At 55.7% G+C, this 12,221-nt stretch overlaps 4 protein-coding genes across 4 annotated transcripts in view; 2 read left to right on the top strand and 2 right to left on the bottom strand.

The window, feature by feature from the left end:
* Positions 1–868: 868 nt before the first annotated feature.
* Positions 869–2,130, top strand: PTSG_05445 (uncharacterized protein; the record flags this gene model as incomplete). Its single annotated transcript, XM_004993961.1, has 5 exons — positions 869–957; positions 1,175–1,208; positions 1,240–1,302; positions 1,478–1,575; positions 2,070–2,130. 5 exons carry the CDS (start codon positions 869–871, stop codon positions 2,128–2,130), a joined length of 345 nt encoding a protein of 114 aa, XP_004994018.1.
* A 302-nt stretch (positions 2,131–2,432) lies between these two features.
* On the top strand, positions 2,433–9,679 carry PTSG_12317 (uncharacterized protein). The gene is made up of 14 exons (XM_004993960.1): positions 2,433–2,666; positions 2,966–3,049; positions 3,200–3,283; positions 3,486–3,569; positions 4,112–4,195; positions 4,409–4,489; positions 4,603–4,762; positions 4,908–5,006; positions 5,138–5,317; positions 5,458–5,706; positions 5,903–6,444; positions 6,580–8,100; positions 8,206–8,884; positions 9,015–9,679. The coding sequence occupies exons 1-14, from the start codon at positions 2,542–2,544 to the stop codon at positions 9,318–9,320; spliced, it is 4,278 nt and encodes a 1,425-aa protein (XP_004994017.1). The 5' UTR covers positions 2,433–2,541; the 3' UTR covers positions 9,321–9,679.
* A 258-nt stretch (positions 9,680–9,937) lies between these two features.
* PTSG_05442 (uncharacterized protein) lies at positions 9,938–11,748 on the bottom strand (the record flags this gene model as incomplete). The annotated part of the gene is made up of 5 exons (XM_004993959.1): positions 11,116–11,748; positions 10,848–10,899; positions 10,461–10,608; positions 10,265–10,300; positions 9,938–10,171 (listed from the first exon to the last, which is right to left on the bottom strand). The coding sequence occupies exons 1-5, from the start codon at positions 11,201–11,203 to the stop codon at positions 9,938–9,940; spliced, it is 558 nt and encodes a 185-aa protein (XP_004994016.1). The 5' UTR covers positions 11,204–11,748.
* Positions 11,749–11,759: 11 nt separating this feature from the next.
* The window catches only part of PTSG_05441 (DnaJ-lik protein), a 3,619-nt gene continuing 3,157 nt past the window's right edge, over positions 11,760–12,221 (bottom strand). Inside the window, exon 7 of the mRNA XM_004993958.1 lies at positions 11,760–11,992. Coding sequence (XP_004994015.1) covers positions 11,906–11,992 — 87 coding nt within the window. The 3' untranslated portion in view covers positions 11,760–11,905. The remainder of the gene's footprint in view (positions 11,993–12,221) is intronic.

Raw genomic sequence — 12,221 nt, 5'->3', positions numbered from 1 at the left:
ACACCAAACAGCAGCGACTGCAACAAGAGTGAAGAGTAAAATGACATGGTGGTGGGCGCTGACGTGAGTTGACTTTCAATGTGTTGGGTATCAAACATCACGCACGCGCGGGGGTGTGTGATTTGTGATGTGTAGGTTTGCATGTCTTTGTGTCTGTTGGTGGAGACAAATGGGTTTTTGTTGTAGTTGACAGCCTGTTTCTGTCCAACTCACTTCTTTCCCCACACGCACACGTACAGGGGGTGTAATGTGCGTCGATGTGCCGTTCCCTCGCATGACGATGAATGATGATGATGGTGGTGATTGATTTGTGGTGGATGTGGACTTGCGTACGCACACGCATGTGCAGGTGTGATGCTTGTGGTGGGGGTGGTGGTGGTGGTGTGTATCTGTGTTTGGAATGTGCGTGCACAGGTGGTGATGTGGGTGATGTGAATGTGACAAAGGAGGTGGATGTGGTTTGTTTCTGCCATGCTGGCTCACTGCGTGGTGTGATTCGTGCTAATTTGGTTCTTTGTGCTTGCGCATGTGCACATGCATGTGATTTGCACAGGACGGTGGCCGTTCTGTTCCCAAGCCCTCATGACACGAGCAGGGCGATACACGCACACACAAATGTGTGAGAAAAGAAGGCACGAGGTGAGACGCTGGGGCTGTGTGTGTGTGTGTGTGTGTGTGTGTGTGTGTGTGTGTGTGTGTGTGTGTGTGTGTGTGTGTGCGTGTGTGTGTGGTGATGGGGTGGTATGCAGTACTACACTCCTTCGTCGTCCTCCTGCTGCGGTGGTTTGCTGCTCTTGTCACCTCCTCGTCGTTGCTTCTTCACTACCTCATCCACCCATCCTCCACCAACCATTGTACAACAAAGAAGATGACGCATCATCTTGACGGGCGGCTCCTCACAGAAGAAGACGATGAAACAACAAACATCTTCACATACCTCGTCGAGGTCCCCCAAGCGTGAGCGCTACGACTGTGTTTTGTGTGTGTTTGTGTGTGTGTGTGTGTGTGTGTGTGTGTGTGTGTGTGTCTATGTGTGTGTGTGCATGGCCTGGTCGTGCTGCATGTGTCGGTGGTGTGCTCTGCCGCCTGTCGTTCTTGTTCCCGACTGACCCACGTCCCCTCCCCCATTGCTTCCTGTACCTCCCTCTCCTTCCTTTTGTTGTTGCTTCTGTAGGCGAGATCCACGCGTGACCGCGCCTGAGAGCCCGGTGAAGATTGTGCGGGCGTTTGTTTGTGCAGGTGTTGGCACCCCCGCGGCCGCCGTCGAAAGGCCCACTGCCAGGGCATGTACACAGCCTCATGGTGCGTGGGTTGTGTTGTGTGTGATTGATGTGATGTGGGTGTGTGGGTGTTTGCTGCCTCGAATATAAGCGACTGTCGTGTACTTCGTGTACTTTCCCATCCCCCTCTTCCTCCCTCCTCCTTCCTCCTCCTTCCTCTCCTCATTCTCACGCCCTCGTGTCGTTTCCTCTCGTAGAACATGCAGGATTCGCCTGCCCACGGTGTGTTGGGGCAGTTGACGCAGGACCCCGGAGGTGCACGCCGCGTGCAGCGCGCTGTTGAGGCACTTAGCTCGTCCGCATAGTCGCCATGTTGTGATGTGTCGTGTCAACTTGTGCACCAGTTGAACGAATGGCTGAATGTCTGTCGGTTCCTCTGTCGCATTCCTCTTGTTTCCGTTTCTTGCTCTCTTCCCTCTTCTTCTCTTCTCTTCTTCTGTTCTGTTCTTCCCTTCCTTCACTCTCCCTCTCGCCTGCCTGCTTGCTTGCTTGCTTATGTCACGCCCTTCTTGTGCTTGCCTGTTCTTTTCATTGTATGGCGCTGTGTACGGCTGAACACGTTCTTGGTGTGTTTGGTGGATGTGTGCTGCTGCTGCTGCTGTGTGTGGTTTGATTTTGGCTTGTAACTGGAGGGTGTTGTTTGATGTGCAGAGGGGTTGGCTGTTGTTTGGTTGGCTTGGCTTCCTGTTGCGTATGGGCACTGCTGTGTGTGTGGATGTGTGTGTGTTGATGTGTGTTGGGCTGGGGGCGTTGTTTGTGGGTTGTGTGGCTGACCTGTTCTTTCCTCAGGAAATGGCTCGATGAAAATGATGAGACCCGCTTGACGGTGGTGATGGTGGAGCGGCGGTGATGTTTGTGGTGTTGATGTGGCTACAGACATTGGTGTGTTGTGCCAACCAGGCAAGACCAAAGAAGCGAGGAGGGCGCGGCTGTTGTTCCTTTCGGCGCGACAAGCGAGTTTTTGCCGGCTGGCTGGCTGGACGCACTTCATCCTGTTTGTTTGTTGTGTTCCTGTCGACAACGAGGGCTCGAAGAGATTGTTGACGAACATCTTCCACGGAAGCGCTGCTTTGCGGATAACCTCTGTAAGGTTTTGCGAATCGTCCAATGGCTGAGTCGCCAAACAACAACAACACACAACACAAAGGAAAACAAAGCAGCGCGTTGAGTTGTTGTCGTCCATTTTGTCGTCGTCTTCTTCCAGCCAGCCGCTCACAAACACGTCACAACAAGCCACAAGGAGAAAAGACGACGCGCCGCCATGTTCGGCGAAGAGAAGAGAGCGAGGAGGGAGGTGGAGGCGTTGCTGGCGCAGACGAAGGTGAAGGATGGGGTGAAGGAAGAGATCAGGGCCATCGCCAACAACACGTGTGGGGACTATGTGAGGTGAGTGCAAAAGCAACCAAAACGACATGTTGGAACATGCATGTGTTGGACACAAGGACTCTTGTGGTTGTGCTTGTGCTGATTCTCCCCCCTCTCTCTCTGCTTCGATTGTCCTCGTGTTGCAATGAGCGTGGTGTAGCTTGCTGTTGGGTGTTCACATGTGCGTGTCCTGTCCCCTCGCACCGCCTGGACACACTATGTGTGGTTGTGGCAGGTTGTGACTGGCACCCTCATGTTTTTGCTCTCTCGATCCTCAGTCTTCTTGCTCATTTCATGACACACACCATTTGGAATTACAGCTTGGGTGGTGATGGCCTCGGCGTCATTGGGGCGCGTGCGGTGGCAGAGGCGCTCAAGGACAACACCTGCCTCAAACGACTCTAGTGCGTGGTGATGATGAATCTGCATCGTGTGACATGCATGGTTGATTGGGGTGGCGGTGTTGCGTGTTGCACCCCTTTCTCCTCTCCTGCTGGCGCATGTTTGGACGTCTGTTCACCTTCGCTCCCCGCGTTTCGTGTGTGTCTGCACAGCCTGGCAGGCAACTCTATCGGCCCTGAGGGCGCTGTGGCGTTGGCGGAGATGCTGAAGCACAACACGGCCCTCGAAGAACTCAAGTGAGTGTGGACACGCACACACACACACACATGTATGCTGCGTCACTGCGGTTGCACCTTATCACTTGCACATGTGTGGTTGATGGGGTGGGGTTCAACGACTGTGTTGCCACCCACAGCAATCATCATCACGCACTCACGCACGCACTCTTCCTCACCCATGTGGCATCATCGCCCTGTGTGGCATCATACCTCTTGACAGCCTGTATGGCAATTCCATCGGTCCTGAGGGCGCCGTGGCGTTGGCGGAGATGTTGAAGCACAACACGGCCCTCAAAGAACTCTAGTGAGTGTGTACACGCACACACACATGTGGGCTGCGTCACTGCCGTTGCACCTAACCACGTGCACATGTGTGGTTGATGACTGTGTTGCCACCCACAACAATCATCATCACGCACGCACTCACTCTTCCTCATCCATGTGGCATCATCGCCCTGTGTGGCATCCACCATACCGTCTTGACAGCCTGTACAACAATTCCATCCGCGATGAGGCGCTGTGGCGTTGGCGAAGAATTTCTCCGATGGTAGCCTTATCATGGCATGAGCATACCTCACTTCCCGAAGTGTTACAAAGCGACCAGGTTTATGGATACATAGGTGTTGTGTCGAGGGCGGAGCGACGCGGATAGGGCGACATCCTGTGCAATTTGCATTTGCCCCCTTTGCTTCCGCCATTGTGACTTCAATGTCGTAGGACCTGATGTGCGAGCGAGTACACGTGCACGTGATCCATCTGCAACCCACTTTCATCCATGACACTGACAATTGTTGCTTGCCCACCCGTTCCCCTGCTCTTCCAACATGCATTTCTTGCCACTTGCAGCTTGGATAACAACTCCATCACCCCGGTTGGCGGTGCGGCGCTGGGTGCCGCACTGGACCAAAACCGCACGCTGTCTCGGCTTGAGTACGTCGATTGCGTTGCGCCTGCCTCATGAACGCCTGTGTCCTGTTGTGGATTTGTGTGACCAATCACCACTCTTTGAGTGCACGCCACACTGTGTGTTCCTCTCTGCTTGCTTGCATTTCTCCACAACCCTAACCACCAACCCTCCTGACGCACACACCGCACTTGCTGCTTGTTCCCAACCACACGCTACCACCACGTGTCCTCGTTCAGCATCGAGAAGAACTCCACCGCCACCGCCCGCGCCTTTGGTGCCGCGCTGCCCGTCGACCGAAAACTCAACACAGGGAGTTGGTCAGTCAACATGTGCTTCCACTCTAGTCGTTTGCTCCCTGCTTTAGCCTTCACCTCACACACACACACACACGCTGCGTGGTGCTTGCGTCCAATGTCGCGTGAGATCACAGGAGTGGCGACGATGAGGGCGAGACCGCCTTTAACGAAGCACGCGCGGAGAAGAAGCGGCAGCATGAGCAACTGTTTGCCGCCTGCAGGGATGGCGACGCTCCCGCTGTCACGTCCCTCATCGAGCAGGACAATACAGACATCAACCAACAGGTCATATATGTGTGTGTGTGTGTGTGTGTGTGTGTGTGTGTGTGCTGTGCTTGTGTGTGACGGCGCTCGCTCATGGTTGCACCGGCCGTGTGTTCGTTTCAAACAGATCCTCACCACACATGCCATGCCCCTTGCTGCCCCCACCCATCCACAGGGCGACACGCCACTGCACGTTGCCTGCAGGCACAACCAGCCCGCCGTCGTGGAGCTACTCCTGAAGAAGGGCGCAGACACTGCCGTCAAGAACAAGAAGGTGTGCTTCGCGTCGTGTTGCTGTTTCTGAAGACGTGACACAACTGCTTCTTTGCTTTGCGCTGTGTCCTTCCCCTCTCCCTGCTTCCCTCCTTCCTCAACTCATGCGTTTTACCTTTTCAACACACGCAGGGAGAGACGCCCTATGATGTGGCACAAGCCAGCGGTCATACTGCCATCACCAGCATCCAAGGGCTGAAGCCAGGCGGCAAGCCTTCGGAGCAACCACAACAGCAACAGCAGCCAAAACAAGAGCCACCTGCGCCCACTCCTGCCGCCGGACCGAAGCAAGAAGAACAAGCAGCGCAAGACGTGAGTGATTTGACAAGTGCTTGCCAGCGACGCACAAGCAAATGCATCACGTCACCCATGCCATTCCTTCATCACGCTCTCCGTGGTCTCGTATCAAGCATAATCATGATGTCTCACACAACCGTCACCACCGCCACCAGCAGCAGCAGCCCGAGCAGGCGCGCAGGGAGCGTCTCCAGCAGCGCATGCGAGAGATCATTGCGCGCTTCAACGCGACTATGGCGGGCAGGGCCAAGCTCATCTTCATCGGTCAGGGGCGCGCCGGCAAGACTTCCACGTTCCACTCGCTCATGGGTCACATGTTCAACAAACACGAGCACTCCACGCATGGCGCCGCCACAACTGACCTCGCCGTTATCGTCGAGTCCATGGACGTTCACGACTGGCAGGTGTGTACCCTTGTCTGGTGCGAGCATGTGATGTGTGCGACGCCTGGGTGTGAAAAGAGGTGGTGGTTGACACGATCATCCCCTCACTCACACACACACACACACACACACACACACACACACACACACACACACACACACACACACACACACACACACACACACAAACACACACACACACACACAACCTTTGCAGGAGCTGGATGCGGAGATCTCGGAGCTGATGCGCAGCCTCTGCGGCACGGCGCTGGCGCAGGAATCCGGCGTGGACTTACAAATGAAGCAGGCGATGATGAAGGCGAAAGAGGACATGGAGAGCCGCATCGCCCAACACCAACAGCAGCAGCGACAGCAGGAATCTGATAAGGCACAGAAGGCAGCGGCTGCCAAGCTGAAGCAGAAGCAGTTACAGAATGCAAAGGAGACGCGGCCACGTCCATCCTCACACACGTCGCCATCGACTGTCCCCAAACCCACCAAGGCATCTCATGACTCAGCATCTGCATCCAAGAAGCATGCCACCCTGAACCCTTCGAGCCAAAGTGATGCTGCTGCCCGTGATAACACCGCCACCGCCACCGCCACGACCGGCATGTCGACGGAGGAAATGGAGAAAGCCATCAAGGAGTTCAACGTGGACGCGGTCATGGGCGAGGGCAAAGCGCGGGTCACGTTCAAGATCTTTGACCTGGGCGGCCAGTCTACCTTCTACATCTTCCACCCTTTCTTCCTCACCAAGTGAGTCACTGTGTGTGTGTGTGCGTCAGTATGCTTGCATGTTTCCCTTCACCCCACTTCCACTCCTCCCAGCCCCTCCTCACCCGACTCACCCACCCACACCTTCCTTCCATACACCCGCATCCCACCCACCAGGTACGCGGTGTACCTGCTGGTGTTCTCAATGGAGGATCTGCTGCACCAAGACAAGAGCAAGCGGGCTGAATCGTGGGAGTTTATGGAGCACTGGCTCTCCTCCCTCCACCTCCACGCCAAGGGCGCACCCGTCCTCATCGTCGGCACCTTCGCTGATGTGGTTAGTCAGCGGAAACAGCACGAGAACATCTCGCGTGGCATCTACAGCCGCCTGCGCCACAACCCCGCTTTCCCTGGCGTCATCCACAACGAAAAGCATGGTCTGTGGTTCTGGCCCGTCGACAACACCCAGTCCATCCATGATCCCATGATCCAGGACCTGCGCCAAACCATCTCCTCCACAGCACTGGCGCAGGAGTACGTGAGCCAGGAGGTGGCTGTGCCGTACCTCCACCTCTACGACAAGCTCAACGCCATTGCCCGCAACGAGAAGCGACCACTGCTCACGTTTGACGAGGTCGTGGATATTGCACGCACATGTGGGCTGCGTACACGTCAGGAGACGAGAGCCTGCCTTCAGTTCCTGCACTTGTACTCCATGGTGCTGTACTACGACAGTGTGCCAGGCATGGAAGACTATGTGATCCTGAGTCCGCCGTGGGCGGTGGACACAATGACCCGCGTCATCCGTAACTTTGACCTGCACCACGACGTGCGTGATGGCGAGGCAAGGGCCATTGGCGCGCAGCTGTGGGATGACCTGGTTGACTGCGGCATCCTGCACCGCCGTCTACTTGATGTGCTGTGGAGGGACTTGGAAGGTGGCATGGTTGAGCCCTTTCTCCAACTCATGATGGAGTACGGGTTGTGTATCCAGTACACGGCGCCAATGGTGCTGCTGTCCAGCCCTCAACAGCAACACCACCACCACCAACAGTACCTCGTCCCAGCCATCCTGCCGATGACGCTGGAGGATGAACAGGCGTCCTCGTCGGTCACGCTGAGCACGGCAGCAGCACAGCAGGCCAATCCATATGTTGGATATGAAGAAAAGACCGCGTATGTCGCCTTCAGCCTGAGGGAGCTCAAGAGCGGTGTGAGCGTCAAGATTGCAGACACGCAGCAAGCCTCTTTCCTGCCAGAGGGCCTGTTCCCGATGGTGCTGGCATGCGTGATGGCACACATGCAGCACGGTGCAACGGAACCGCCCATGTTGAGCCGCACAGACGCCGTGATCTTCATGGATGCTGCTGAGATCGAGATGCAGCTCGTGCCGGCTGTTGGTGGCATCAAGATCAAGATCATGACTGCACGTCCTCGCACACTGCTGCACATGCTGCACGACACCATCACAACAGCTGTCACGCAGCGCTACCCCGAGCTCAAGGCCACCTTGCTGCTGCCATTGAATGACACGAGACTGCTGTTCTTCGAGGACGTGCACACCCACCACATGAACAAGAAAGCGCTTCGCGTTGGCCGCTCACACCTGCTGTCACCAGGGGATCTGGTCGCCAAGTATGGTCCACTCTTGCCAGTTATGGGTCAGCAGGACAAATACGATGCCTTCATCAGCTACCGGTGAGACTTGTGTGTGTGTGTGTGTATGTGTGTACGGTGCGAACTGTGTGTCTTTCCTTGCCCCTCTCTTCCTTTCTCATTTCGATATTCACCACCACGTCACAGGCAACGCGGCAACCGAGGCCTGGTGATGACATTGTACCCTAAGTTGGACCAGCACGGACTGGTGACCTTTGTGGACGCCAACAACTTGGAGACAGGCGTCAACTTCAAGCACGCGTGCATGACAGCCCTGCACAACAGTACTGTCGCCTGCCCCGTCGTCTCCGTCGGTGCCATCCATCAGATGCGCTCGCTCGGCCACACTGACACGTGCGATAACGTGCTGTTGGAGTGGATGGCCATGCTGGAGCTGCAGCAGCTTGCTCGCCAGCATCCAGACAACATCCGCCTTCGCCGCATCGTCCCGCTCTTCGTTGGCAGTGGCTGGCACGACAGCAACCACCATGTTATGAGCGCGGCGGAAGTGAGCGAGTACGACTCGTTTGACCGCCTGAAGCGGCTGGCAACGAAGTTGCCGGATGTTGTGAGCAAGAACACGGCGGCAGAGCTCGACCAGTTCTTATCACAGGTACTGCACCTGCCACCACCCCAGCAGCACAAAAGCGTGCGTGAAGTGGTGCTATCGCTGTTTGACATTGACGCCGTGGTTGCGATGGATGCCACTGTGGACCGCACGTCGCAGCTGCGCGACATTGCGGAGAAGGTGCGCCAGGTCGTCGTCTCTGCCAGGAGCAAGCAGCAAGCAGCGCAGGGACCAACAACTGCATCTAGTTCCTCGCAGGTATAGTTTTTTGTGCATGTGTGTGTGTGTGTGTTCGTGCACACATGCACCCATGCACCCATGACCCACGCCTTCCACTTGGCACGCGTGCTGTGTCTCACTCCACCCCTCTAACTTGTCTGCCGTGCAGTCATCTTCGTCCTCGATCTCCACCGCTATCACCCCTGTTACACCACCAACTGCCACCCCGTTGTCTCCCTCGTCCTCAAGCTCATTTGAGCCCGAGTTGATTCAATGGCTCAACCGCCACTCGCTGCTGCCGCACGTCGAGTCCGCCCTGGTAGAGCACGGCATCGATACGCTGGAGGACTTGGTAGAGGCAGCGACTGACGGCGACCTAACCAAGCAGATGCTCATCGAGGCCGGCGTCAAGGTAGGAAAGGCAATCAAGCTTCTGCGTCTGGCCAAGAAGAAGCACGGCAACTCCGCCTCCTAACGCCACGTGCCCTACCAATGTGACGCGTCAACTGCCCTACAAAAGGTCTTGTTATTTGTTTGACTTGCAACACATCATCTCTCCTTCTGTTCTTCTGTGGGGATATGTATCTCATGGCCGTGCCATCGCTCAGGCATTCCGCCTGCGTTGGGCGTTGGTTCCGTGTCTGGCTGCATTTGACGTTTGTGATCTTCTGTCCAGTCCACATTGAAACCTCCAACACGCGCAAGCGCGACCAACTGCGGCTGAGGTCACACACAAACACACACACACATGCACCACTGATGTCTGGTTCGCTTAGATGTATTCGATTGAGACTACGTTTGCGAGTCCAGCCACCAACACCAATCGCAACAGCACCCATCGCATCATCAACAGCATCAACAGCAGCAGTTATGAACATTTGGTCTTCAAATAGAAACGAGTAGAACATTAGCAAGGGGCAAGTTAACACGTGCATAGAAAGAAAATTGTCTCCACATCCTCAACTCCACAGCCTCACTCCACAGAAGAGACCAATACCAGCGTCACGCACTGATGATATGTCATCCTCCTGCCCCCGCCCACCTGATCTCTTCCCCCAAATCCTCAGTGCTCAACAGTAGCGACGGCAAACATCACGAGTTCATGGCGTGCTCCTGCTGGGAGAGCGGGGTGGCGGCGGTGGTGGCGAATAGCGCTGACAGGTCGTCGCTTGGGTCGCCCACTGGCAGTGATGGCGATGATGACAGGGATGGCAGGAACAGATCATTTGTTGAGGGCAGCGTGGTGACGAGGTGAGACAGTTGAGCATGGGGAAACGCGAAGGGCAGCAAGAGACGAATTGAGGACAACACGACGACGTGCGATTGCTGGCACACACGAGGCACCACAGGCGGCAATTCAAGTGATGCAGTGCATGCATTGCATGTCAAATAATGATGATGATGATGGCTGTTTCTTACGTTCTGAGACGGGCCGGGATGACGACGAGCTGCCGTCTGCAGTGGATCAGCAGGAAAGAAGGGAGGGGGGTTGCGAAGACGTGTATGTCGTCATCAGTGAACGCACACACACACACACACACACACACACACACACACACACACACACACACACACACACACACACACACACACACACAGAGACGCACAGACGCACCTGTTTGGAGTTTCGCCCGCCTTTTGCCTCGCGAAAGACGGTTATGGTGACGTCGTCTCGGGCAACGGTACCGCTCTTCTTGACCTTGGTCTTGACCGGGAACGATATAGTCTCATCCCACCTCACCATGTTGAACCTCGCAGATGCTCTGGTGAACCCCGAACACAAGCACAGAAGTGAGTGGGGACAAAGACAAGGCGGGGGGGGGGGCTGCGGAGAACGAACAACAACACGAGAGCAGGCAAAAGGAGAGGAGGCAGCGTAGCGACGAGTGGGTTGACGCGTGCAGGGCCAACGTCAAGCAGACGCGGGTCAGCGCAGTGTAGCGACCCGCAGTTATCGCACACACACACACACACACACACACACACACACAAACACACACACCTCGATGTCAAGTACGGAGTGCCCTTGTGTTTTACCCTGCAGAATACCACGGCTGCAGCGGCGACACGGCAACGGGAGCACAAGAAAAGGGGGCAACGAGAGCGCGTGAGGGCAGTTGTTAAAAGGCGATCACTTGATGCCTCCACAACCCAGGCGCTTGGTTGACTGGCGCTGCACACACAAAGACGCTGAGAGCGAGAGAAGCAGGAGAGAGGCAGACGCACACACACACACACACACACACACACACACACACACACACACACACCGTTGTGGTAGGGGAGGGCGTGTAATGCTCGAATGCAGACCCGTGCCTCAAACTTGATGGCACGGCTGCTGCCCCACATACCCATCATACGTGCGTATGTGCAGCGACAGTGCTGTGAGTCCTCTCAGCAGTCACGCAGACAAGCAGGAGGTGAAGGCAGGCGCTGTGACGGTACACGAGCTGCGTGCTGAATGTAAATGCGCGAGCCGCCTCAGAACAATCAAGTGGCAAGCAAGGGCTGATTGATTGGCAGCTGCTGGCTGGCTCGTGTGTTTGCGTCTGCGTGCGTCGGGTGTGTGTGTGTGTGTGTGTGTTTGAGTGTTGGAGATCAAGCACAACCCACAAAAAAAGCTGGGACGCCGTAATGTTTGGCAGTTGCACGCGCGAGTGTGTTGGCCGTGTGTGATGTGATCTGATGCTGTGTGTGTGTGTGTGGGTGTGTGTCAGCGCCTTGGATCGCCCGCGTGTGTGCGTTGCCACCGCTGCTCTTGCCGACGAAGACAAGCAAGAGAGAGGGAGTGAGGAGAGGGAGATAAGGGGATGTGTGATGTGTGATGATGGGATGAAAGCAGGAGTGGGTGGGGTGTGTTGCTTTTGGTTGTTGGTTGGCTGCGTGCCTTTTTTGGTTTGAGCATTCGCTACATTTCATGATGTTTACATTGTACTAACGGCGACACGACAGACAAAGGTACGTATGCAGAAGAAGGTCAGAAAGGTGGTGCTGGTTCGTGGTTCAAGAAGAAGACATGACATGCATGACACGTCGACACATTATCAATCATCGTTGTGATCATTGAGAAGCGCATTCAACGCCGCCGCGCCTGGGTCCAGTGTCATCCTCCTCATACGCTTCGCCACGCTCCTCATAGTGGGCTTGCTGCAAAGAAAGAACAAGGGGACGGGAGGAGAGAGAGAGGGAGAGAGAGAGAGTGTGTGTGTGTGTTTGTGAGCACAGCGTGGATGCTTAAGGCAACGCGACAACAAGAGGGAACAATGGGCAAGCAGAGATGCTTGCACTGCCCTCCCTCCTTCACACACACACACACACACACACACACACACACACACACACACACACACACACACACACACACACACTCGTTGTT

Source organism: Salpingoeca rosetta (genome assembly GCF_000188695.1).
Source record: "Salpingoeca rosetta unplaced genomic scaffold supercont1.12, whole genome shotgun sequence".
Taxonomy (NCBI): Eukaryota; class Choanoflagellata; order Craspedida; family Salpingoecidae; genus Salpingoeca; species Salpingoeca rosetta.
This window is presented reverse-complemented; position numbering and strand designations above follow the sequence as displayed.

Excerpts from the sequence above, each read along its gene's own strand:
- PTSG_12317 (XM_004993960.1), top strand. The coding sequence starts at position 2,542 with ATGTTCGGCGAAGAGAAGAGAGCGAGGAGGGAGGTGGAGGCGTTGCTG. Across the intron at positions 4,490-4,602 it reads AAACTCAACACAGGGAGTTG|GAGTGGCGACGATGAGGGCG; the intron begins GTCAGTCAACAT and ends GTGAGATCACAG. Across the intron at positions 6,445-6,579 it reads CACCCTTTCTTCCTCACCAA|GTACGCGGTGTACCTGCTGG; the intron begins GTGAGTCACTGT and ends CCCACCCACCAG.